At 45.2% G+C, this 23,999-nt stretch overlaps 1 protein-coding gene across 1 annotated transcript in view; it reads left to right on the top strand.

The window, feature by feature from the left end:
• Pip4k2b (phosphatidylinositol-5-phosphate 4-kinase type 2 beta) overlaps positions 1 to 23,999 on the top strand; it is a 32,056-nt gene extending 8,057 nt beyond the window's left edge. Inside the window, exons 2-10 of the mRNA XM_026386744.2 lie at positions 4,100 to 4,197; positions 5,928 to 6,024; positions 8,666 to 8,818; positions 9,882 to 10,028; positions 10,993 to 11,031; positions 11,552 to 11,665; positions 18,412 to 18,670; positions 19,219 to 19,322; positions 19,966 to 23,999. Coding sequence (XP_026242529.1) covers positions 4,100 to 4,197; positions 5,928 to 6,024; positions 8,666 to 8,818; positions 9,882 to 10,028; positions 10,993 to 11,031; positions 11,552 to 11,665; positions 18,412 to 18,670; positions 19,219 to 19,322; positions 19,966 to 20,046 — 1,092 coding nt within the window. The 3' untranslated portion in view covers positions 20,047 to 23,999. The remainder of the gene's footprint in view (positions 1 to 4,099; positions 4,198 to 5,927; positions 6,025 to 8,665; positions 8,819 to 9,881; positions 10,029 to 10,992; positions 11,032 to 11,551; positions 11,666 to 18,411; positions 18,671 to 19,218; positions 19,323 to 19,965) is intronic.

Raw genomic sequence — 23,999 nt, 5'->3', positions numbered from 1 at the left:
TTTGACCAATGGAAACAGCTATCATTTATTAATATTTGTAATGTGCTAGATGGTTCACATATTTTCCGGTTATCCCCCTGCTCTTCTTACTACCTCTGACCTGTGTTGCTGCCCTCTGTTTACCCAAATGCCCCTGCATAATGTACTCACCGGTCTTAAAATGGCAGTATATTTCATAACTCTAAGGCTTGGTTTTCACTGTTCCCATGGCCTAGGATTCCTTTCCTGTCTTTTTTTTTTTTTTTTGGGGGGGGGGGGAACTATGGTATTAGGCCTTTCTCAAATTTATTTCTCCATAGTTTCCTTTAGCAATCAGTTCCCTCATTCCTACTCCTGGGCAGAAGCAATCCTTTCTCTTTTTCTTTTATTTTACTTCTCTGTCTTTTCCTTGCATTGCTGGGGATCAAACCCAGGGCTCTCACATGTTGCAGTTAAATAGCTACACCCCTACTCCAGAATCAATCATTTCTTAATCTATTTTTTCCATCTCCTAAGCAATTATAGCACACGTCAGATTGTATTAGTTACTGTTGTCTGTCTTCACAGCCAAACAGAGGACATCTTTTGTTTTTTGTCTCTCCAGTTTCTGAGACAGTGCTTGGATGTCATAAATTGAGTAGAAGTTTGACATCGTCTAAGCCAGATCAGAAAAGGTGTTGAATGCCAGGTTAAAACTTTACACTGAAAAACAAAACAAAACAAAACAAAACTTTACACTGAGGTTGATGAGGAGCCATGGAAGATTTTTAAGCAGGCGTATAACATGATCTTGTAGATTTTTCCAGTTTTGAGTGCTCTTGGCAATACCGGGAAAGACCTAGGTACCTGTTTGTAGCCTGATGTGTGAGGGCCAGGGGGTCTGATCCTCTGATCATATTAACCTTATCCTCCTCTGTGTCCCGTGTTCTTCTTAAGATTGTTTACTGCTTTGACTCATTTCCTTGATTAGAGCATAAGCCTCATAGTTCTTTAATGTACATAACCCTTTCTCCTTGGCACCCCTCCTCACACACACACATCATCCACAGAATGAAGCATATAGTAGCTTTTTCAATAACTCCTGTTCATATGAAATTGAATTGAACTCTGAGGATATAAAATTTAACACAACTAAGAAATGAAAAGTGAAAAATATACAGTGATTTGGGAGGCAGGAGCAACTTAGGGAGGCTTTAAACAGTTTAGCCAGACCCTTTCTCAAATAAAAAATAATAATAATTTTCAAAAAGGTCTGGGGATGTAGTTTAGTGGTTTAGTGTCCCTGGTTTTAATCCCTGGTACAAGAATAAAAGTATAACTAATCCCTAGAGTGAATAATCTACATGTGGCCCATTGGAAAAAAAAGGGGTGAGTCTATATAGTTGAGGTTCATGGGTTGTCCACCAATATATTATTTGAATTTAAAAATTCCTATTATTAGACTTATAATCAAGAGTAAAAATGAGGGGCTGGGGCCGTAGCTCAGTGGTAGAGTGCCTGCCTTGCATGTGTGAGGCCCTGGGTTCGATCCTCAGCACTACATAAAAATAAATAAAAATATTTAAAAAAAAAAAAGAGTAAAAATGAGCTGGGTATAGTGGCACATGATTGTAATCCCAGCAACTCCCAAGGCTGAGGCAAAAGGATTACAAGTTCATGGCCAGCCTGGGTAACTCAGCAAGACCCTGGCTCAAAATAATAAGTAAAAAGAGCTGAGGCTGGGCTGGAGATGTGGCTCTAGCGGTGGCGCGCTCGCCTGGCATGCGTGCGGCCCGGGTTCGATCCTCAGCACCACATACAAACAAAGATGTTGTGTCCGCCGAGAACTGAAAAATAAATATTAAAAATTCTCTCTCTCTATCTCTCTCCTCTCTCACTCTCTCTTTAAAAAAAAAAAAAAAAAGAGCTGAGGCTATAGCTCAATGGTGAAGTGCCTCTGGGTTCAATCTCCAGTACTGCCCCCCCCCAAAAAAAAAAGAAAAAAATTTTACACAGAGAAATAATGAATAGAGAGATAATAAATAATTAATAGGTCCTGTGAGACTAATTCATCCTGGCTAAGGAACAGTTGACCTCTCTCAAGTAAGTGTTTTAGTCGTTTCTGGTTCTCCTAGTATCAATCCCTGACTTTGGTACTAAATTTGGATCTTGGACTGACCAGAATCAATTTGTAGCAGATTCTGTAATGTTTTGGTGTGAAGCCATACTGTGAGCCAGTGGAACAAGCTAGAAAAGGTGAATTGCTTAAGAACCTGGAATCTCTTTTTCTCTTTTTCCCCTTTAACTCTCAGAGTCAGGCTTGATATACCAGGAAAAAGGAAGTGGTACCACCATCATGAATTGTTTCTGTTGGCAGAAAAATAAGGAAGTGGAATGGTTTTCTCTGTAGGCACAGATTTGACAGTCAAGCTCTGTCATGATCACCTCGGGAATGAGCTGGCATGGTTGTTTTATTTGACTGTTGGGAGGGCTTAATGATAAAGGTCATTACAGATTGGGATGTTGGAAAATTTTTTTAATATTTATTTTTTAGTTGTAGTTGGAAATAACACCTTTATTTTATTTACTTTTATGCGGTGCTGAGGATCGAACCCAGGGCCTTGCACATGCCAGGCCAGTGCTCTACTGCTGAGCCACAGCCACAGCCCACATAGATCTTTTCTATCACCTTATACTTCTCATGTCCTTTTACACTTGACAACCTCCAACCTACCCAGACAGCCTCTTAGGTGATTTTTTCCCTATAGATTCCTGTTCTGGAGTTTCATGTAAATGGGATCACACTCATTGTCTGGGTCAGTCAAATTTGCCAGCAGTTTGTTGTCTCCACCACACCCTCAACTTATATTTCTATCCACTGTCCCTTCTTTGTATACATATACTCCTCCACCTTCCTCAATTTCTCGATGAATGAACTGGCTTTTTTTAAACCAACTCTGAGAAGATATGGTTCCCCAGACTGCATTAACTTGAACTTTCTATATCCTCTGATATTTCTAAATAAAAAAAAGTTTGAAACATAAAAAGGGCAGCAAATTAAATGCCATTTTCCTCATTTATGCTCCTGGAGGAGTCCTAATGACTGTAGGTTATTCCCTCCCTGCCACATCATTGAGATAATAGGATTTGCAAGAAAGGTATCTGGGAGACACAAGGCTGTGCCCCCCAACCCCCAATCCATTAAGTCAGGACTAAGATTTCCTCTATAAATTCTGAATGCATTAATGGCAACTGGGTTGAGAGTCAAATGTCAAATACTCTTTAGTGATGGAAGAGGACATCTGTGGCTAATCAGACCACTAATAGGCTAAATGGGATGGGGAAGAGCAGGATCTGCCCACTCAGCTCTGTACCAATGGGAAGCCAACTCTCTGAAGGGGGATGAAAGACACTGAGAAGGTTTGTATACAGTAGGGGCAAGGGATCCATCTCCCCCAGTTCAGCATAAGCAAGCCATTACATAGGGAACTGGCCCTGCTTTTTGCTAGAGGGCCAGAGTGAACCAGTGGTGAGATGTCTACCTCTTTTGTTCCCTTTAAGTTTAACCCTTTACTTTGGAGATACAAAGTTACACACCTATACAAACCCACCCATGTTTTTTCCTGCTTTGAATAGCCCACAATTTGCATGGGGATGTTCAAAGGCTTTAATTAATATGCACCTAGATTGGAGGACATTTATTCATTGATCCATGTATTGCATTTGACAAATACTGAGTAACTGCCATGTTTTAATTTGTGGTGCCAAGGACTGCATAGCCCCCAAAGATCAATAACAGTATTGCTTAGCTGAAATCTAACAGGCCCATGAAGTTTATTAATTACATTAACTACAATATGTAATGTCTGTGAGATGGCCAAAGGAAGCATATATACAATGCTTCAGGAATTCCAAGTAGGGAAAGAATATTTATTTATGGTCTGGAGTACTGTGGAAAGCTTCATGAAGGAGGTACCTTTTGAGCTGTACCTTATTAGAGGGAGAATTCCAACAGGTGGACATAAGGTTGGGAACTTGAGAAGGGCAGAAATAAAGACAAGGAAGGAATCTGTAGACGGATGGTGGCATTCCACATGATAGCATATTATCTCAAGGACCTCCCTCTTCTTTTGCTTTACAGATCAATGAGCTGAGCAATGTCCCTGTCCCTGTCATGCTAATGCCAGATGACTTCAAAGCCTACAGCAAGATCAAGGTGGATAATCATCTCTTCAATAAGTAAGTTGCTTACTGAGTGGGCTCAAGTTTTATGAGCATTTTTTTCCTTCAAACCTCTGTGGCCTCATGCATGGTGGGCCACGCCAGCACCTGGCAGAGTATAATAGTGCATCTGTCTCAGAGTTGATAAGCTGGCTAGGAAAATTCATTTGTAATGACATTTTCTCTCCATGGCATTCTCTGGTCAATGCATTTCTTTATCTGCCACCTCCAGTGTCTCTTGGGATGTGTGGCTAGGTCCTGGGTGATTCATGGAGGGCTAGCTCTGGAGAGATGAGCGATTTGGGAGCTGGGGTATCTAGTATGTGGCTTCAGTAATGGCCCTATCTTGATCTTAGTCTGAGGCAGGAACCATCCAGGCATTTTCCTGGCCTGCAGTGAGCCAAGAGCTTTTCTCCCTGACTGGTGTGTAAACAGGCTAAGCATAGTGCTCAAGGGCACTACCCAAAGTAACTCTTCCTATTTTTGTCCCTTGTAGCTTCTTGGAATATCACCAGTGTCTGAAGGTTGTCTCAGACACTGTTGGAGACCCTTCAGTAGCCATCTCACCTGGTACCGTTGGGAGCCTGCTCTAAGCCCTATTGAGGCCTTGTTTTTTCATCCTACTGTTTCCCCAGGGACCCTTTGCTATTTACTATGTTCCTTTCTTTGTGTCCATCCTGGTTCTACTCTCCTTTGTCCTAAAGCCTTTACCACATTACCAGGTAGGCTGTCACCCCACTATTCCCAGACTGTTAGCTCAGAGGAAAAGCTTGATTTCAGAATATCCCTTAGTGGCCTCTCTCTCTTTGCCATCGTTAATAATAACATCTTGTTCTAGAAGCCATCTGTCTTCATAGCTGCCACCTGCTAAGTGGCTACCTAAGGAAGGAGAAGCAGGTCTCCACTCAGGTAGAAAAAGAGGTGATTCTGATCCAGAAGCCCAGGGCTCCAGAGGTGTCAGTGTACCACCAGCCATTTCAGGATCCAATCCTCTGATCAGTCTAAGGAGTGGAAAGGGTATAGATTGGTGCCAGAAGTCAGAAAAATGGCTTTAAAAGATGGGATCCCAGTTAACTGAGTGGGGATCTCATCATACCTCACTTTTTCCTACATCCCAGTAGAAGCCCAGGGCAGGATGTCTTGAATACCCATTCAGGATGTTTCAGTAGGAACATCCCCAGAGGAGAGAGGCCTTTGGTGAGAGGGGTCTTTCCCTATAGACTAATATTGCCTCACAGCAGAAGTTCACATGCTGTGACCTGCGGTAGCACTTACAGTACCTGTGAGGTACGCCCTACACACAGTCTCACTTCACAGGGCTAGTTTTTTTTTCTCCTTTAAATTTTATTGAAGGACACATACAGAAAAGTACACAAGCCATAAGTATATGACTATATTAATATTTACAAAGTGAATAGAGACGTAACTTTTTTTGTTGTTTTGAGACAGGGTTTTGCAAAGTTTGCTTCAAACTATTCATCCTCCTGCCTCAGCTTCCCAAGTAGCTGGGGTTATAGGTGTGTACCATTGGGCCTGGCTTAGGTGTAAAAATTTCAAGTTTATACATGCTTAGAATCACCAGCAGTGTTTATTAAAAATGCAGATTTCCAGACTTACCTCCAGAGTTCCTAGGACCTAGAAATCAGCATTTAAGTATGAAAGATTGTTCAGGTTGGGGCAGTCTGTGGGCCACAATTTGAGGAGTTCTGATGTCAGAATGAAGCTGAGTGATGCTCTACTTTCCCTAGGGAGAACCTCCCCAGCCGCTTTAAGTTTAAGGAGTACTGCCCGATGGTGTTCCGAAATCTCCGTGAGAGGTTTGGGATTGATGATCAGGATTACCAGGTATGGGCTGTCTAGTAAAACCTGGAAGGTTTGGGAATGGAGTGGGGTCAGGAAGCCACAGGACAAATAGAGGAAAAAGCATCAGCCGTCCTTGTGTCCCCCCTGTCACATCTTATTCTAGTTCATGCAGTCTTTCCCAGGACTGCTGGGCTTTAGATGTGCTTCTGAGGATGCCTCAGCTCACATTCCTGTCCCTGGGAGGGTGAATAGTGGGAGGGAGAGGGATGTGTGGAAGCTGCTTCATTTCAGTCTGACATTCCCAGTCTAGGCTGAAGAACCCTCTCCTCGTAGTTTGACTTAAGAGAGAATTGTTGCCAGCGAGAGATGAGGCCTCTTAAAGCAGATAAGACAGATTAGAAAAGGAAGACTTCAAGGGTAGTGTAACCTCTTCCCAGGTATGAGTGTCACCTCTTAAACTTGTCCCCTATCCTGGTGGTGGGAGTGGGGTAGGCATATCAGGGCAACTGACCCTTTCAGGGGGTGATACTGTCTTAGAAGCCTGTTGAGAGGAATCAGTCCCCAAATCAGAACATGATAGTCTGACTCAGAGTCCATTCAGTCTGGCTTCAGTCCCTTCTATACCTTGCCCTTCTCTTTGGACCTTCTTCCCCTAGCAGATAGCCTAGAGGTAAAGGTGGGAGAATTTTTCACTTCACCTTATAGTTTTCAAAACATGGCTGACTTTCAATCATTTGTGGTGGAAAAAGGGGAGTGTACAAGCACAGTAAAACCTAAAACAGATGCCTACTCAATCCCAGTAAGCCACTCAATCCCAGTAAGCCTTTCACAGAGTTCACAGGAGCAGAGTGGGCCTCAGGCACAAATGTCCCTCCCTGCCTTCACTCTGGGGGCCTGCTATAGACACAATATCCTGACTAGGAGGCTGGGGGTATGTGAAAGGAGGAGGAGATCTCAGGGCTTTGAGCACCCAGGAATGTCCACATCTAAGAAGTACTGTGAGGTCCCCCCATCCGCCTCTGCTAGGATCAGACCCTGAACTAAATCATGACCTGTCTGGAGCCTGAGGTTTTCTAAAAACTTCTTGCCATTGTTGGAACCCCAAATTGCTGGGATACCTTCTTTCTCCTTTGGTTCCTTCCTCGTCCCTGGACTATCTCACCACATTATCCCATGTCTGCATTTTGCCTCTAAAAGCCTGATGGGCACATGACTGCTCAAGACTGAAATGAGGGCAGCAGGGCTGACATTCTGGGCAGGGCCTCTGCTCATGGGCTACCAGTGATTTAGTGGGAAGAAGCTGCCTGGACCTAAGGCAGGCGGAGCTGCACCTCCACCTGGGCTCACAGCTGCAAGTCTAATTGGCAGAGGCACAGGCATGGAGAGAGGTCACTCATTCATGCAGCCTGTTCAGCATTTCTGGGTTGGGGATGTCCTATTTCTGGGGAGCTCCTTTAATTTAGCACCTTTTCCAAGGAACATAGAGAGCCCATCAACCCTTCAGACTTAGTTTCCTCCATGAAGATGGCGCTTATCCCCCCATGTTTTTTTAATGTTTTTTATAGTAGATGGACACGATACCTTTATTTTATTTTTATGTGGTGCTGAGGATCAAACCCACACGTCTCACACATGCTAGGCAAGTGCTCTACCAACTGAGCTAAAATCCCAGCCCCCCATATGGTTTTTTGAGGAGTCATTGGGTGACAGTAGAAATTAGAGTCCTCAGTAAGAGATGGGGCAGGGATCTGGAAAGGAGGTACTTCTATGAGTGGATCTCCATGTTCTTGGGAACAACTGGGGTCTCCCCTCAGCCTTGTCTCCCAGGGGTCTACTGTGTGAACACATGGCTTTTGGTCAACTCACATTGTCCCCCATCTCTCCTGCTCTCTGATCCTAGTGGGGACTTGAGATTGAGTAGGGGCAGAGCCAGAAAGTCTCCCAGAACTTCCTTCTAGTCATTCACAGAAGAGCAGGAAGCTGAGATGAGGGGGCAGGTTGATGACCAGAAGTTGAGGATCAGCCTCCCATTTTGGGAAGGGTTTTTGAGCCTCAGGGTTAATACAGGGAAAAGAGGTGACTGTGTCCATTGTGTCCTTATGCTAGGCCCCCGTTGCGTTTTTCCTAAGCTTGGTCTTTGTCACTCAAGAGATTGGAGAAATCCACTTGATCTGCCTCCTAGTATTTCAGTTGAGGAAACTCAGGGTGAAGTATGGCTCACCTAAGGTAATATGGTTTATAGGGTCAGGATTAGAATCAGCCCCCTCAAATCTGAGGCTGTTTTAGTTTGTAGGTTAGCTCTCTAGGATCAAGATGAAATGACACTTCATAGTCAGTCCTCTTCCTATTCTAGTCTAAGATCGGGGCAGATTGTAAGGGTCAATTTATCATTGTAGAGGAAGATTTTAGGAAGGGTTATGAATACCTCAAGAACAAATAGGTGGATAAGGTCCCATCTGGGAACCCTCTGTTGTAGTGTTTTTGACATTTGAACAATCCAGCCCATCAGAGAAGATTCAGAATCAAAGTCAGAGTCCTAGGACTATAGTGTAGCTTGCCTAGCACGTGAAAGGCTCTGGGTTCATCTCCAGTACTGCAGAAAGAAAGAAGAAGAAGAAGAAGAAGAAGAAAAGAATCTTTATGCCTTTTTCCAAAACCAGCTGCTTTTGTCTTGGACTCTCAGAACTCAGTGACACGCAGTGCCCCCATCAACAGTGACAGCCAGGGCCGGTGTGGTACACGTTTCCTTACCACCTATGACCGACGCTTTGTCATCAAGACTGTGTCAAGTGAGGATGTGGCTGAGATGCACAACATCTTAAAGAAATACCACCAGGTATGGTGAGTCCCAAGCCTGGGCAGTGGAGAATGGGTTAGAAGAAGGAGAGGGGACTCCTGGTGGGCTTCTCAGGAACCCTGGCCATGTCCTCTCTAGTAGTGGAAAATGCTTCCTGATAACCAAGCAGTAGCTTCTCCCTGTTTCTGTGAGGTGAAATGCCTATTTTATTTTTTGTGGTGCTGGGAATTGAACTCAGGGCTTCATGCATGCCAGGCAAAGGCTTTAACAAACACTGAGCCACAGCCCATGAAAGGGAGCCACAAAGGCATGTTGCTGACTCAGTCTCGGTTAAACAGCCTTTTGTTGTCTGAGTTGGAGAGTTTTCATCCTGTGGCATCTGCCTTGCTTCTTCTGAAAGAGGTGGGGCAGCAGGGTTGATTCCTTCCCATTCCATCTTTCCACTCCTCTGGAACCTGCCCAGGGAGAAAGCAGGGAGTACTGTGGTGCCATGTGGGTGCCTGTCCTAAGCCTGCCTGGGCCTTCTCTCTGTGACACCAGAGGAGTGGTGAAGGGAACTCTGGTCTTTGGGGGGTTTCAGCAATGAGAGCTTTGGGTGGGACCACTCTGTTCTCCCAGACGCTGGGTCCCATCCCTACCTCTGCAGCTCCTCTCTGCCCTTTGGCCTTCCTACATTAGGCTGACAGAGGAGAGCAAGGCCTGGATCCATGATTGTCCTACTGTGGAATCCTATTGCAAACAAAATCTTAGGTGGCGGGCTGGGGATATAGCAAAGTTGGTAGAGAGAGTGCTTGCCTTGCGTGCAAAAGGCCCTGGCTTCCATCCCCAGCACCACAAAAAAAAATCTTAGGTTGTCTCCTGGAGGGACTCTGCACTGCCTGCTCAACTAACCCTACTCTGCCATGCCAGGTGGATGAGGGGTGGCTGTCGCTTGTTGTAAGTCTGAGCAACCCCTATTATTTCACAGAACTCACTTGAAAAAACCACTAGTCTAGAAGTAGAATCCAGGGAGCTGGGGAACATGTTAGCCTGGTAGAGCCCCATTCATGCTCGGCACCTTCGTGTTCCTTAACCTTCCCTGTCTTCCTGCTTCCCATTCTAGTTCATAGTGGAGTGTCATGGTAACACCCTTCTGCCACAGTTCCTGGGCATGTACCGCCTGACCGTGGACGGCGTGGAAACCTACATGGTGGTCACGAGGAATGTGTTTAGCCATCGTCTCACTGTACACCGCAAGTATGACCTCAAGGTAAAGGGCTCTGTGTTTCCCAGCAGTGTGGCCACCTTATGTCTGAGGCTGTGAGAGACCATTGCTCTGACTTCTGCCTGGTTGGGAAAGCTAGAGCACATGCATTGGCATGACAAGTGACTCAGGAGTTGATGTGCCTGCTTCTTACAGACCATTCTTACTTGAAGTCCAGAATGCAGTGACAAATGTACCATATGTACATAACAATAGATACTGTTCAACTCCTGTCTGTGAGTTGTGCACACCCAGGGTAGCAGTGCAGGGACAGGCCATGCTGATGCTCATACTCTGACATCTGTCCAGGCCCTGTGGAGTGACAGTGCAAGTACATTTCTAAGCTTTGAGAAGGATGCACTTGGGGCTGTGAACCAGGGTGCTCCACTGTTCTTGAACCAGGCTTCCTGACTTCTGTCACCTCATACTGCTGTCCCCTCCCTCTGCTGCAGCCACACTGATTTTCTTTGCATCCCTGCAGTGCCTATGCTCCTTCCCATCCCAGGATTCTACATATACTGGCTGAATAGGTTCCCTCTCAGCAGCCCTGCCCTTCCCCCACCTTAGGGCTGCCTCCTTAGCTTCAATTCACATGCTGCTGCTTCCAGCAAGTAGGCCCTGGCCACTGCTCCTCCCCATTCCAGGAGCATCCCCTGCATTACATGCTCTCATAGTGTCAGAGTGTCTCCTCCCCATACCACTTAGCACCATTATAATGAATTGATGAATTGTGTACTCACTGTTTAATGTCCATGTCCCCTGTTAGACTGAAAGTTCTGTAACTGTAGTCAGAGCTCTGTAAGTGGGCTATGCTGAGTGAGTGGACAAGTTGCTGCCTCCTGGCCCCTCTAGGGTACTAACCAGCCTATTTCCATTCACCTGCCAGCTCTCCCCAAACTCTAGTGCATGTTTGTCTGCTCAAAGGAGTTTGCCTCTGCTGAACTTCTCCTGATGGCTCTTATCCTTTCAGGGTTCTACTGTTGCCAGAGAAGCAAGTGACAAAGAGAAGGTATGCTGGCGCTGAGCAAGTGTGGAAGGGTTGCTTGGAATCAGAAACACCTTCTGTTGGCCATCTTGTCCTTCCCCCTCCACAGCCCCTAGCCTGGTTCCCAGACATGCAGCTGTCACCAGTACATTTCTGTTACTAAGCACCTGCTTGACCTTGGTATAGGCCTCAGTCTCCAGCCTTTTACTTCTGCTCTCTCTGGGTTCTTTATGGTCTTGCCGGGATGGAGACGGTTTACATGTTATAGTTCAGCAAGAGTCATTCTGAGCTCTGGCATAGTCCAGGTTCAGCATGAAAGGATCCTTTGGTCAGTCCTCATTGTCTGACATATGGCACATATTTGCCATTCCTGCCTATCCAAAGCCTGGGCCTGTAGGCTCCTGTGCTGCTAATGAGCAAACTCTGCATCTTGTGTTAAAAAGAAACCCCTTCCCTTTTCACACACTGCTCTCAGCAGAACAGCTCGTTCTCCCTGGGGCAAGTGAGTGAGCCCACCTAACTTAATGCTGCTGTTGCTCTCCAGGCCAAGGACTTGCCAACATTCAAAGATAATGACTTCCTCAATGAAGGACAGAAGCTGCATGTGGGGGAAGAGAGTAAAAAGAACTTCCTGGAGAAACTGAAGCGGGATGTTGAGGTACTTCCTAAAAGCCTTGTCTTCACCATGACTAGACAGGGTCCCTCATTTACTCAGAATAGGAGCCTGTTCAGCCCTCAGAAAAATAGAATTTACCCCTTTCCAGGAGCACAGACAAAAGAAAGGTGGTGATGTGAGCGGTGTAGGCAAATGTTTGCACCTAACGGTTGTGCCTGTGGACAATTATTGGAAACCCACCATTTGTGCTGTGAAATGTTGGGAATGCTTTTCCCTGTCTCTCTCTGTCCCCATCTTCAAACTCACCTTCTGGTGGTGTCTTCATAGTAGAAAGGGCATCTAGCATTACAACAGTGGAAACCAGCTGTTAAGATACACCACCATCAGGGTTGTGGCTCAGCAGTAGAGCACTCGCCTAGCACACATGAGGCACTGGGTTTGATCCTCATCGCCACATGAAAAAAAAATGAAAATAAAAATCTATTTCATAAACAACTGAAAAAAAAATGATCCATCAACCAGATCCAAGAGTAGTGTAGTGGTGCACACCTATAATCCCAGTGACTCAGGAGGCTGAGGCAGCAAGAGGATCACAAGTTCAAGGGCAACCTTGGCAATTAAGTGAGACTCTATTTGTTGTTATAGCTCAGTACTAGAGCATCTCTGGGTTCAGTCCCCCTAGTCCTACCCCCCGCTCCCCAACACACACACACACACAAAGAGGCTCTCTCTGGTTCTGATTCCTTACCTCCCCAGCTACTCCTAATTGTAATAGGACTTCCAGTGGAGCCACGTGCTCAAAACTGATTCTGTTGTCTGGACCACAATAACACATAGTGCCTCCTCTGTGGATTTTTTTGTTTTGTTGTTGTTGTTTTTTGTGGAGCTGGGGATCATGCTAAGCAAGTGCTTTACCACTGAGCTATATTCCCGTCTTTTGGAGGATGCTTGGTGTAATAAAGTCTTCCAGATAATTTCCCTTTTATTGCTTTTTTTTTCTTTTTTTTTAAGAGAGAGAGAGAGAATTTTTTATTATTTATTCATTAGTTTTCGGTGGACACAATATCTTTATTTGTATGTGGTGCTGAGGATCGAACCCAGGCCGCACGCATACCAGGCGAGCGTAATACCGCTTGAGCCACATCTCTAGCCCTTATTGCTTTATTTTGAGATAGGGTCTCACTAAGTTTGTTGCTATAAACTTTATTTTATTTTGTTTTATTTTTTTGTACTGGGAATTGAACTCAGGGGAGCTTAACCACTGGGCCACCTCCTCAGTCCCTTTTTAATTTTATTTAGAGACAGGGTCTCGCTAAGTTGCTGAGGCTAGCCTTGAACTTGCGATTCTCCTGCCTTAGCCTCTTGAGCTGATGGGATTACGGGTGTGTGCCACTGCACCTGGCTGGTTGTTATAAATTTTGTAAAAGTTAAAGGTGCATACTTGTCATCCTAGTGATATGGGAGACTTGGGCAGAAGGATCATAAGTTCAAGGCCAAACTCAGCATGTAGTGATAATCTGCCTTACAATTAAAAACAACAACAACAAAAATGTCTGAAGATGTCACTTAGTGGTAGAACACCCCTGAATTCAATCCCCAGAACCCACCAAAACAAAACAAAAACAAACAAACCAACCTTTTTTTATTGTCATAAAACACTCATAGGGGCTGGGGTTGTGGCTCAGTGGTAGACTGTAGTATGCATGAGGCACTGGATTTAATCCTCAGCACCACATAAATATAAAATAAAGATATTGTGTCAACCTAAAACTAAAAAATAAATATTTTAAAAAAAAAACAACACTTATAGATAGTCCCTTGCTTATGGTGGTTTTCGTATTGGTGCAAAAGAGAAATGCACTCAGGAGAAACCATGTTTTGATTTTTGGCCTTTGCTCTTTTCCTGGGCTAGCAGTGTGCAATAGGTTACTCTCTTGTTTTGCTGGGCAGCAGTAGTGAGCTCAGATTCCCACACAGTCATGCAGTATGAGCATAAACAGCTGATAGTTTGTAGTGTATTATATAGTATTTAATAAATTACATGAGCTCTTCTGACACTTAATATAACCTTTGTATTAAATGATTAAGTCACACTTAATTGCTGATGTAAGTGTTCTGGGCCTGTTTGAGGTAGGTGAGGCTAAGATATAATGTCTAGTAGGTTAGCTGTATTAAATGCACTTTTGACTTAGATATTTTTAACCTGTGATGGGTTTCCTGGAATATTATTCCATTGTAATTAAGGAGCATCTGTATAATAATACTCATCATCTTAATTGTTTTTAAGTGTATAGCTTATTGACATCAAGCATACTGACGTTGCTCTGCAAACATTTCCACCATTTCATCTTCCCCAGCTGAAACTGTATCCCCATTAAACACTGACTCCCAATTCTCTCCTTCCTCAAGCCACTGGGAAACAGCATTCTCCTTTCTGTCTCTATGAAATTGATTACTTAAGAACTTCATATAAGTAGAATCATACAATATTTGTCCTTTCGTGACTGCCTTATTTCATTTAGCATAATGTCTTCAAGGTTCATCCATGTTGTAGCATGTATCTGAACTTCTTTTTTTTTTTAAGGCTAAATAATATTCAACTGTGTTATATACCACATTTTGTTTATCCATTCATCTGTTGGTGGACACTTGGTGTATTAGGGTCTTCCAGAGAAGCAATCAGTGAGATTTATAAAAAAGATCTCTTTATAAAAAGAGATTTATTATGAGGAATAGGCCCATGTGAAGATGGCAGCTGACAAGATTTATAGTTGGCAAGCTGATTATAGCCAGGAGATGGGTGCGAATGGTGGTTGGCTCTGTCATTCTTATGTGGTGTTCCCTTTTCTTTCTCTCCACTTTTACCTTGAGTTCAAAAGCCATGAGGAAGTCAGGCAGGGGTTCCTCTTGCTCATGGGAAGAGTCTGTCAGCCTTTTTATTCTATTCAGACCTTTACCTGATTGGATGAAGTGTGAAAGTCTACACTGGATAGAGCAATCTGCTTTATGCAGTTTACTGATCCAAATGTTAATGTTATCCAGAAACATGCTCACAGACTTTCCAAAATTAATGCTTTGACCAAATGTCCAGTCCAGGATACTGGGTACACAAGTTGACACAAAACTGCCCATCATGCTGGGCATGTTGGCACATGCCTGTAATTCTAGTGGCTTGGTAGGCTGAGACTGGAAGATCTTAAATTCAAGACCAGCCTCAGTAGTTTATTGAGAACTTGTCTCAATATTTAAAAAGGGCTGGCGAGGGGCTGGGGATGTGGCTCAAGCGGTAGCGCACTCACCTGGCATGCGTGCGGCCCGGGTTCGATCCTCAGCACCACATACAAACAAAGACGTTGTGTCCGCCAAGAACTAAATAAATAAATATTAAAAATTCTCTCTCTAAAAACAAAAAAAAAAAAAAAAGGGCTGGCGATATAGCTCAGTAAATTGCCCCTGAGTTGAATCTCCAGTACCTATCCCCCAAAAGAAAACTGGCCATCATACTTAGGTTGGTTCAACCTTGTAGCTATTGTGAATAATGCTACTGTGAATATGTGTGTAATAACCTTTTTGCTAGGAAGCTTTTCCTTACCCTCATATGTTTGTTCCTTCATTCTGTCTTTTATGCTCTGATAACTCAGTTTGTTCTGAGTCTTTTTTCCTCTTTCCTGGTTCTAATATGAATTTAAGGCAGTTTACTCAGCTAATTTGTTTTCAGTGCATGTTGCTCTGTGATTATTCTTTGGTGGTTGGGGGTGGTGTTCATGGATTCTGTCCTTCTTGGAACCCTTGTTCCTCCTTTCCCTAGTCTTGAGAAGACCTTGTCCAGGGGTGCTGTGGTCATGCCACCTATTGATCTTCTACTAAGGAGATTCTGCTGATCTCCCAGTCTTGGGGCTTCTTGTGCTTTGGGTTGTGTTCCAGACTGTGCTTGGAGTCATTCTAGTTCTCTGAAGGTGCTCCTCCTAGACCCCTAGCACAGTGGTTGGTCCGACAGTTTCCTGGTGCTGCAGGCTGTTTGTAACCATGGCACAGTACCTGGCACATGTCTGATGGTGACTAGACTCTCATTCTTGGCTGATTTGGAATGCCGGCTGGCCAGTTCCATCCGGTGTTATTCCCACAAACTTTGTTATTCTCAAGCTATGAAATCCTAAACGAAGAACTGAAGACACCATCCTGCTCACAGCACTCATCATGCACATGAGGAAACTGAGATGTGGCAAGGGGAGGCCTATGGTACCAGGGGCGGGTCCAGGATTCTCCCCAAGCTCCACACAGCCGGGCCTGCCTGCAGGAAATGGGTGAGAATGGTGGTTGGCTCTGTCATTCTTATGTGGTGTTCCTTTTTCTTTCTCTCCATTTTTACCTTGACTGGTAAAGAAGCCAAATTATATAGTTTTTCAAACTTTGCCTATTACCCCCAGTTAGAAGTACCTTTTTTTGTAGCCAACAAAGTACACACACATACAACTGGAGCACCAGCTGCTCTTTTTTTTCCTCTTTCTGTATTTTTTTATTGGTTCTTTATAGTTGTGCATAATGATGGAATTTGTTGTTATATATTCATATGTGGACACACTGTAACAACATAATTTGGCCAGTGTCACTTTCTAGCACTTCCCTGCTCCCTCCCTTCCTTCTACTCCCTGGTCCCTTTCCTCTAACTGATCTCCCTTTGATTTTCATGAGATTCCCACCCCCATCTCCACCCCCACCCCCGCATTTCCTTTTCCTCTCTAACTTCCATGAGAGAAAACACACAATCCTTGACTTTTGAGGAGTTTGGTTTATTTGGCTTAACATATGGTCTCTGGTTCTATCTATTTTCCTGCAAATAACATAAATTTCATTTTTCTTTACAACTGAATAAAACTCCATTGTGTATATACATTTTCTTTATCCATTCACCGATTAATGGACAAATACACTGGTTCCAGAGTTTGGCTATTGAGAATTGAGTTGCTCTAAACATGGGTACGTATCGATCACTACAGTATGAAGACTTTGATCCCTTAGGATACATTCCAAGGAGTGGTATAGCCAAGACGTATGGTGGTCCCATGCCTAGTCTTGAGGAACCTCCTTACTTTTCCGTAGTGGTTGTACTAATTTATGATACCACCAACAGTGGAAAAGTATTCCTTTTTCTCCACATCATCTCTAGCATTTATTATTGTTTGTATTCTTATGACTGTCACTCTAACTGGTGTGAAATGAAATCTACTGTAGTTTTGATTTGCATTTCTCTAATTCCTAATGATGTTAAATATTTTTTCATATATTTGTTGACATATGTATTTCCTCTTTTGAAAGTATTTGTTTAATTTATTTTTCCTTTTATTAGTTAGGTTATTTGGGTTTTGGTGTTAAATTTTTCACTTTTTTATATGTTCTAGATATTACTCCTCTGACATAAGAATAGCTAGCAAAATTTTTCTTCAATTTTCTCTACTTCTTTTCTCTCTTTACAGTCCTAATTATTTGCTGTGCAGAAGCTTTTTAATTTGATGCCATCCCATTTGTTAACTTGTTAACTATTGGTGTTATTTCCTGATCTTTGTGGTCCCACTGTCTCTCTATTTTTTTTTGTACCGGGGATTGAACCTAGAAGCCCTTAACCTCTGAGCCACATCCCCAGCCCTTTATTATATTCTATTTAGAGACAAGGTCTCACTGAGTTGCTTAGGGCCTCACTAAGCTGCTGAGGCTGGCTTTGAACTCATGATCCTCCTGCCCCAGCCTTCTGAGCTGCTGGGATTACAGGCATGTGTCACTGTGCCCCACACTATCTACTCTTATTTCATGTTATGCAGGCTGATACACACACACACACACACACACACACACACACACACATTTAGTTGTAGATGGTTACAATACCTTTGTTTTGTTTATTTATTTTATGTGGTGCCGAGGATCGAACCCTGTGCCTCACACCAAGTGTACTACTACTGACCCACAACTGCAGTTGCATGCTGATATTTTTTATTCTGTTTTGTCTTATTTAATAATTTTTGGTGGGATACTGGGGATTGAACCCAGGGGCACTCGACCACTGAGCCACATCCCCAGCCCTATTTTGTATTTTATTTAGAGACAGGGTCTCACTGCCTTGCTTTTGCTGAGGCTGGCTTTGAACTCATAATCCTCCTGCCTCAGCCTCCCAAGCCACTGGGATTACAGGTGTGTGCCACTGCACCCGGCTTATTTCATAATTTTTTTTAAAAAATATTTTCTTAGTTGTCAATGGACCTTTATTTTATTTATTATTATGTGGTGCTGAGAATCGAACCCAGTGCCTCATACATGCTAGGCAAGCACTCTACCACTGAGCCCCAACCCCAGCCCCTTATTTTATAATTTTTAAAAAGTCCTAGTTCCAGCCCACTACATTGGGTTCATAATGGGTTGAGACTCGTAGTGAGAGCTGCACTTGAGAGACTCTGCTGTGTTTCATCTGCCTCTCTAGCCTCTTTCATAGTGTAACACACTGTTATTTTTTTCAACTCATGGCCTCAGTGGGTCCCAAACCATCTGGACTACTGCTTTATTCTGCAGCCTTAGTGCCTTTCCTCAAGGAAGTCCTCTAGCCCCTGCTGTCAGTTTCCACACCTCTTTGCCCCTGTGGGGTAGCCATCCCTGTTAAACATGAGCTCACCAGGGCAGAGTCAGTATCTGTTTCATAACTGTGTGTAGAATTGAGTTGAAAGAAACCCTTTTTCCCCCTTTCCAGATGCCATTGGGATGGCCTGTGTAACACCTTCCATCTTTCTGTCCCTCCCTAGTTCCTGGCCCAGCTGAAGATCATGGACTACAGCCTGCTGGTAGGCATCCATGATGTGGACCGGGCTGAGCAGGAGGAGATGGAGGTGGAGGAGCGAGCAGAGGACGAGGAATGTGAGAACGACGGGGTGGGCAGCAACCTGCTCTGCTCCTATGGCACACCTCCGGATAGCCCTGGCAACCTCCTCAGCTTTCCCCGGTTCTTTGGTCCTGGGGAGTTCGACCCCTCTGTTGATGTCTATGCCATGAAAAGCCACGAAAGTAAGTAGGAGCCTATGCTGGCCTGCCCACTTTCCCCTCTAGGGCAAGACGTCTGGGCACTGGTGGTGGATATCCACCCTTCACCTCATTACCTTGAGGCCGACTTTGGCCTCTTTCTGCTTGAAGACTTCTTTAGCCGTCACCCACAGGAATTTGGGTCTTGGGGTTCTATTTGTCAGGCCTGCCTTCCCCTCTGCACTGGTCCTCAGTGACCAAGGCATGCCCTGCTCTGGCCATAGGATGGACAGACCTTAAGCATACTGAGTAGAGCCAGGACATGAGACATGTGAACTGCTTCCTGAGGTGGCCTGCCCAGTCTGGGGGGCTGGTATTCATCTCTGATGCTAAGTAAGAGGTCCCTATGGGGTGGCTGTGAGGATCAAATAAGATTAGAATGTGAAAGCTTCTGAGAAGGACCCATTGGTCTCTTCGTCAAAGTGATAGGGATAATGTGAACCTCAATTGAAGGATCATGGGTGTGCCCTAGAGGCTCTTGGCTCTTCTCCCTACCACTTCTTCCTCCTCTCCTGCTTCTACTCACGTTTCAGGTGCCCCCAAAAAGGAGGTCTATTTCATGGCCATCATTGACATCCTCACCCCATATGATGCTAAGAAGAAAGCTGCACACGCTGCCAAAACAGTGAAGCATGGGGTGAGCGCTCTCTTTCTTCCTCCAGGGCCAGCCCAGTGGGATACATCTGTACTCACCCTTGGACCCCCAGGAGGAGACCTTGGGCCTTCTGCTCTAGAAAGTGCTCTTCCACCCCATTCCTTCCCAGCACAGAGCTCCCTTGCCTTGTGTCCCCTGCCCATCCATACCCCACCCCCACCTGCCAGTCTGGGTAATAAACACAACTTGTTTTTTCTCCAGTTCTCTGGCCCTCTGGGCCCTGAGCCCGCCAGCTTCTTTCCCTGGGGGCTGCTGGGCATGTTGTGCGTCTTGTTGAATGGCCAGGAATAGCTTTGTTTACATGCCCACACTGCTCCCCATTGGCCTGTTTCCCCACAGCTTGAAACTACTGTTCTCCACACAGGGCCCCCCACAGAGAACCAGGCCTTCTCTGCCACCTCCCCAGTGCCTTTTTTCTACTTCACTGCAGACCTGAGTGTGTAAATTAGAGGAGTGGAGCCAGGGACGTGACACTTTGAACTGCTTCCTGAGGTGGCCTGCCCAGTCTGGGGGGTGGTATTCATCTCTGATGCTAGTAAGAGGTCTGAAGACCTGGCTCCTCCCAAATGCAGCCTCCTGGTTAAGGGCAAGGAACTGACCTGAATGGGCCTCTTGTGTGTTACAGGCAGGGGCCGAGATCTCGACTGTGAACCCTGAGCAGTACTCCAAACGCTTCAACGAGTTCATGTCCAACATCCTGACGTAGTTTTCTTCTGCCTTCAGCCAGAGCCAGAGAGCTGGATATGGGATCGGGGATTGGAGAGGGAGAGGATATATTGGGGCTAGATGGGAGGGTAGGGAACAGAGTGGGGGGCCTGGAAGGCTTTAGTATTGAGACTGTAGCCTGTGACACTGAGAGCAGATTTAGCTAGGGAAGAGGGGGATGTGCTGTGTATGCACATGCTCACAGGATATAACCTCACCTTCTGCTTACCCTTGATTTTTTTTCCCCATTTGACCCAGGTTACAAAGGTGTTCCCTTTGGTATCTTGTGACTTGGTGGGTTTATTTGGGCTTTGTTTCTGAAATTTCATTGCTCACCTTGGCCACCTTCCCATCCCTGCCCGGCTCTCAGTTTCCTTCAATTAAAGAGGCACCTGGTAGGCCCAGCACAGAGGTCTGCTCCGAGCAGGGTGCACTGACACCAGCAAGGAGAAGAGGTCAGACACCTCGCCCTGCTGCATTTGATCTTACTTGGATTAACTTTTTAATTTTATAGAGTATTGTGCATAATTTCTTCTACCTTTCTACCTTGGATCCAAGTGAAATGTTACGTTTTTACTCCTCCGTTCTATCCTTCAGTGCTGTCTTCCCAAAGGAGCACTGCAGGCCAATGCCTGACATCTTGGATCAGAGTTGGAGACCTCCAAGGGGAACAGGTCCATCCTCATGGGATGGTAATGGGTGAGGGAGCTGCTGGGCTCTTGGACAGCTGGTTCTCAGAGAACCCTGTGGTCATCATCCAAGTCCCAGGCTCTCTTGGTCCCTGGAGTTGAGATATTCTGTCAAGCCTGCTTCATTGGCTCAAGAGGACCTAGAAAGCACCTTTGGATATAACAGAACTCTCGTGTTTAAATGGGAACTTCCTTTGGGAAGACCCCCAAAACTGATGTATGTCAAATAAGGTCTTGTGAGCCTCATCTGTTCCTTCCTACTGACCTCCAGGCACTCTCACCTGTGGTTGGCTTGTCACCGAGGACAGAGCTCCGAGAACCTGGGTGCTCTTTGCAGAGACACCTCTTTAAGCCTCAGGCCCACCATGTAGATGTCTGGCTCTCTGTACTCATGGTTTTTCACCTGGACGGTTATAGCAAGCAAGGTACCCACAACAAGGAGTATGGCATCCGAAACTGAGGTTGCTTCTGAGTCACTTGAGGATGTGACTCAGGAAATCCAACTTGAAAACCTGAGTGGGGTTTGACCCAGCCCCAGCATTGGGGCTGTTTTTCTTTTATTGCCTCTCTCTAAACCTGTGGCCCACAAGACTCTAGAAGAAGTGGCATCCTGCAGCTTCCTTCAGGATTTCCATGCAGTCTCACAGCCTGCCTCCCAGGCCCTCAGAAGTGAGCCACACCTGTTTTGTTACCATCAGCAGCTGGTCCGCCAGGAGGGAAAATGGCTCCATTGTTCCATGTTGGGGGTGGTACATTCCTATATCATCCCACCCCCTCACCAATAATTGGGAACTTGGGATGAAAGATGGTAAAATTTGTAGATAACCCCAAAGATGTGAAGTTGGTTTGTGAATCATTTTAAATGAATAGGTGGTTTCCTGTGGCTTCCTCCAAAATGGCCAAGCTCAGCTTCTGGAGCAGAAACCAATGCTGTGTGTGTCTTGCCCACAGCATTCAGGTCAGGAAGGAATGGAGGCAGCATTCTTGGGCCTCATTGGGGCCGCCCCCTTCTGGAAGGGCAGAGCTAGCTCTGAACAATTAGAGCAGGGCCATGAAGTGACTCGGGAAACACTTGGAACCACGTGGCTCTGGGAGAAAACAATTTTGACTTAGGAAAGGGATTATGTAGGAATAATGTTTGGACTTGATTTCCCCACCTCATAATCAAGAGTGAAATTTTGGATCTGTTCCCAGTTAGGCCCAGCATCTCCACAGCTTGGAAAGCTGTCTTCCAGCAGCCTCCATAGCCTCGGGCCCCGCCAGCTTTTCTGCATTGGGTCTGCTGATCATGTTGCCATAATGTGTATCAAAAAATGTCACACAATCTTATCAGTTAAAGCAACTACCAGGTATCTAACTTGTTTAACATTGAGTTTTTGTGGGTTTTTTAAAAAAATTATATATATATATACATACATATATATATATATATATATTGTTTACATTTTGAGAGGTAGCATTCTGTTTCAAATGCTTTTTGTTTTCCTGACAGTATTGTTGATTGGGTCGAAACATTTGAGCTGTGGTTTGGTGGATTTTAGATTTTTTTTTTTTTTAAAGGTCATTCTCTGTGCTATCTTCAAAACCTTGGGTTTGGCCCTCTACTTCCTTTGGCATTCAGATGTTTAAAACCTATTTATCATGGTTTATACAAGTTTTCTTTCTCTTTTTTTGTAATGATAAAGATGTTGTTTGGCTTGCAGTCTGAAAATGAATTGATCCCGGCGTTCACCTGCTCCCTCTTCCTTCCCAAGTCCTGCCATTCCCTTTGTGGGCGGTAGGAGGCGTCTCAGGGGAAGGGACTATTCCCAACCTACCTCCCCCAGGCCATGCAGAGAAGCTGAACAGTCTTATGGAACCCCAGAATAATTTAGGGACTCCTGGAAACAAAGGTATAGGAATAAGGACTAGGCTGAATGGTGAGGCCTGGGTGAGATAAGGGCAGGGTTCCTTTCCATTCCCTCATTCTCCCCTTTACTGGGTAACATCTACTCAACTTCTCTGTCTCTGTCCCTGTCCCTCTTCTGAAATGTCACAGCCGAGCAATCATCTCCCAGTCATCACCAACAACAGCATGGTGGGGGGTACTTGGAAAGATGTGAGGGGTGCTTAGAAAACCACACTGGCAGACCCCTAGACGAAAGCCTGGCCTTGTGTCCTTGTTCATTAACCACGGGGTCTTTCCTCCAGGACACTTGCCTTCTCTGAGGCTGGTGGGGTTGCAGGGCATCCGGGAAGCCAGCAGTTCTAGGAGCAGAGTTCCAGAAGCAGTGCTCCGTCCTCATCTAGCTCAGGGGTCACTGGTCTGTGGCTTACCCATGAGTGGCCCCTGTGGCTGTTCTCAGTGGCACTCAAGTTTCCACTACAGGCAGCTTTTCCTCCTTCCCCCACTCCCTCCTTCACAACTTTCCCTGTGCTCTAGGCCTGAGCAGCTCTTGGTAATGCTCAGGGTGTGAGACAGAGACTTGAGACTCCTGCCCCAGAGATGTTCCCCCTTCACAGTCTGCCCGGCCAATTCTGGGGCTTTCTTCATAGCCAGTCCCACCCCCTATTATCTTTTTTACCAAATCAAGTCTGGAGAGAAAAACATTAGCACTCTCTAGCATTTGAATGTTGAGGGCTAGAAGGACAGTGTGTTAACCCTCAGAGCTCTGGCCTTAGACCTGTGGTCCCCTCACGTCTAGAGACCTCACTTAATGGCAGAAATGCAGGAAGCGGGGTCCTCAAAGGGAAGCACATTCAAACAGCTACCCCCAAATCGACCTGCCGTCTGCAAGGGGCAGTGATATGACACTAGGCCTCCTTTGATAAATGCCACTTATGAAGAGTAGCCCTTATGGAGAAGGGAAAGGAGACTCAGCTGTTCCTTAGCAGGTTATGCTGAGATCCCAGGAAAGAGGCTGGGGAAGACATTTTTAGAACACTTGGACTTACAGCTATTTTGTGACGAGGTAGGGGCGGCAGGCCTGGGGAAGGCCCTGTGCTGCTCAGCACACCACAACATCAGGTCAGATCATTGTAAACAAAAAATACGAAGTTTGGAGTCCACCTTTTAGGGAAGCAGGATAACCTACCACCCCACCATGGGTGAGACTTTTCAGCTTCCCACTGCAAGTTCATTTTTTTAAATAGGAATTTTCCACCCCCTGTGCTTGTCTAATGTCCACTCGAAACAGTTCGAGACCCCGTTACTGTTTTAAAATGCATGCATGTTAAGATGAATCTCCAACCCAAGGAAAAAATAAAACTCAAAAAGCTTTGTGTA

This window comes from Urocitellus parryii, chromosome 7 (genome assembly GCF_045843805.1).
Source record: "Urocitellus parryii isolate mUroPar1 chromosome 7, mUroPar1.hap1, whole genome shotgun sequence".
In the NCBI taxonomy this organism is placed as follows: Eukaryota; Metazoa; Chordata; class Mammalia; order Rodentia; family Sciuridae; genus Urocitellus; species Urocitellus parryii.
Note: the sequence above shows the minus strand (reverse complement) of the source record. Positions and strands in the feature narration are given on the sequence as shown.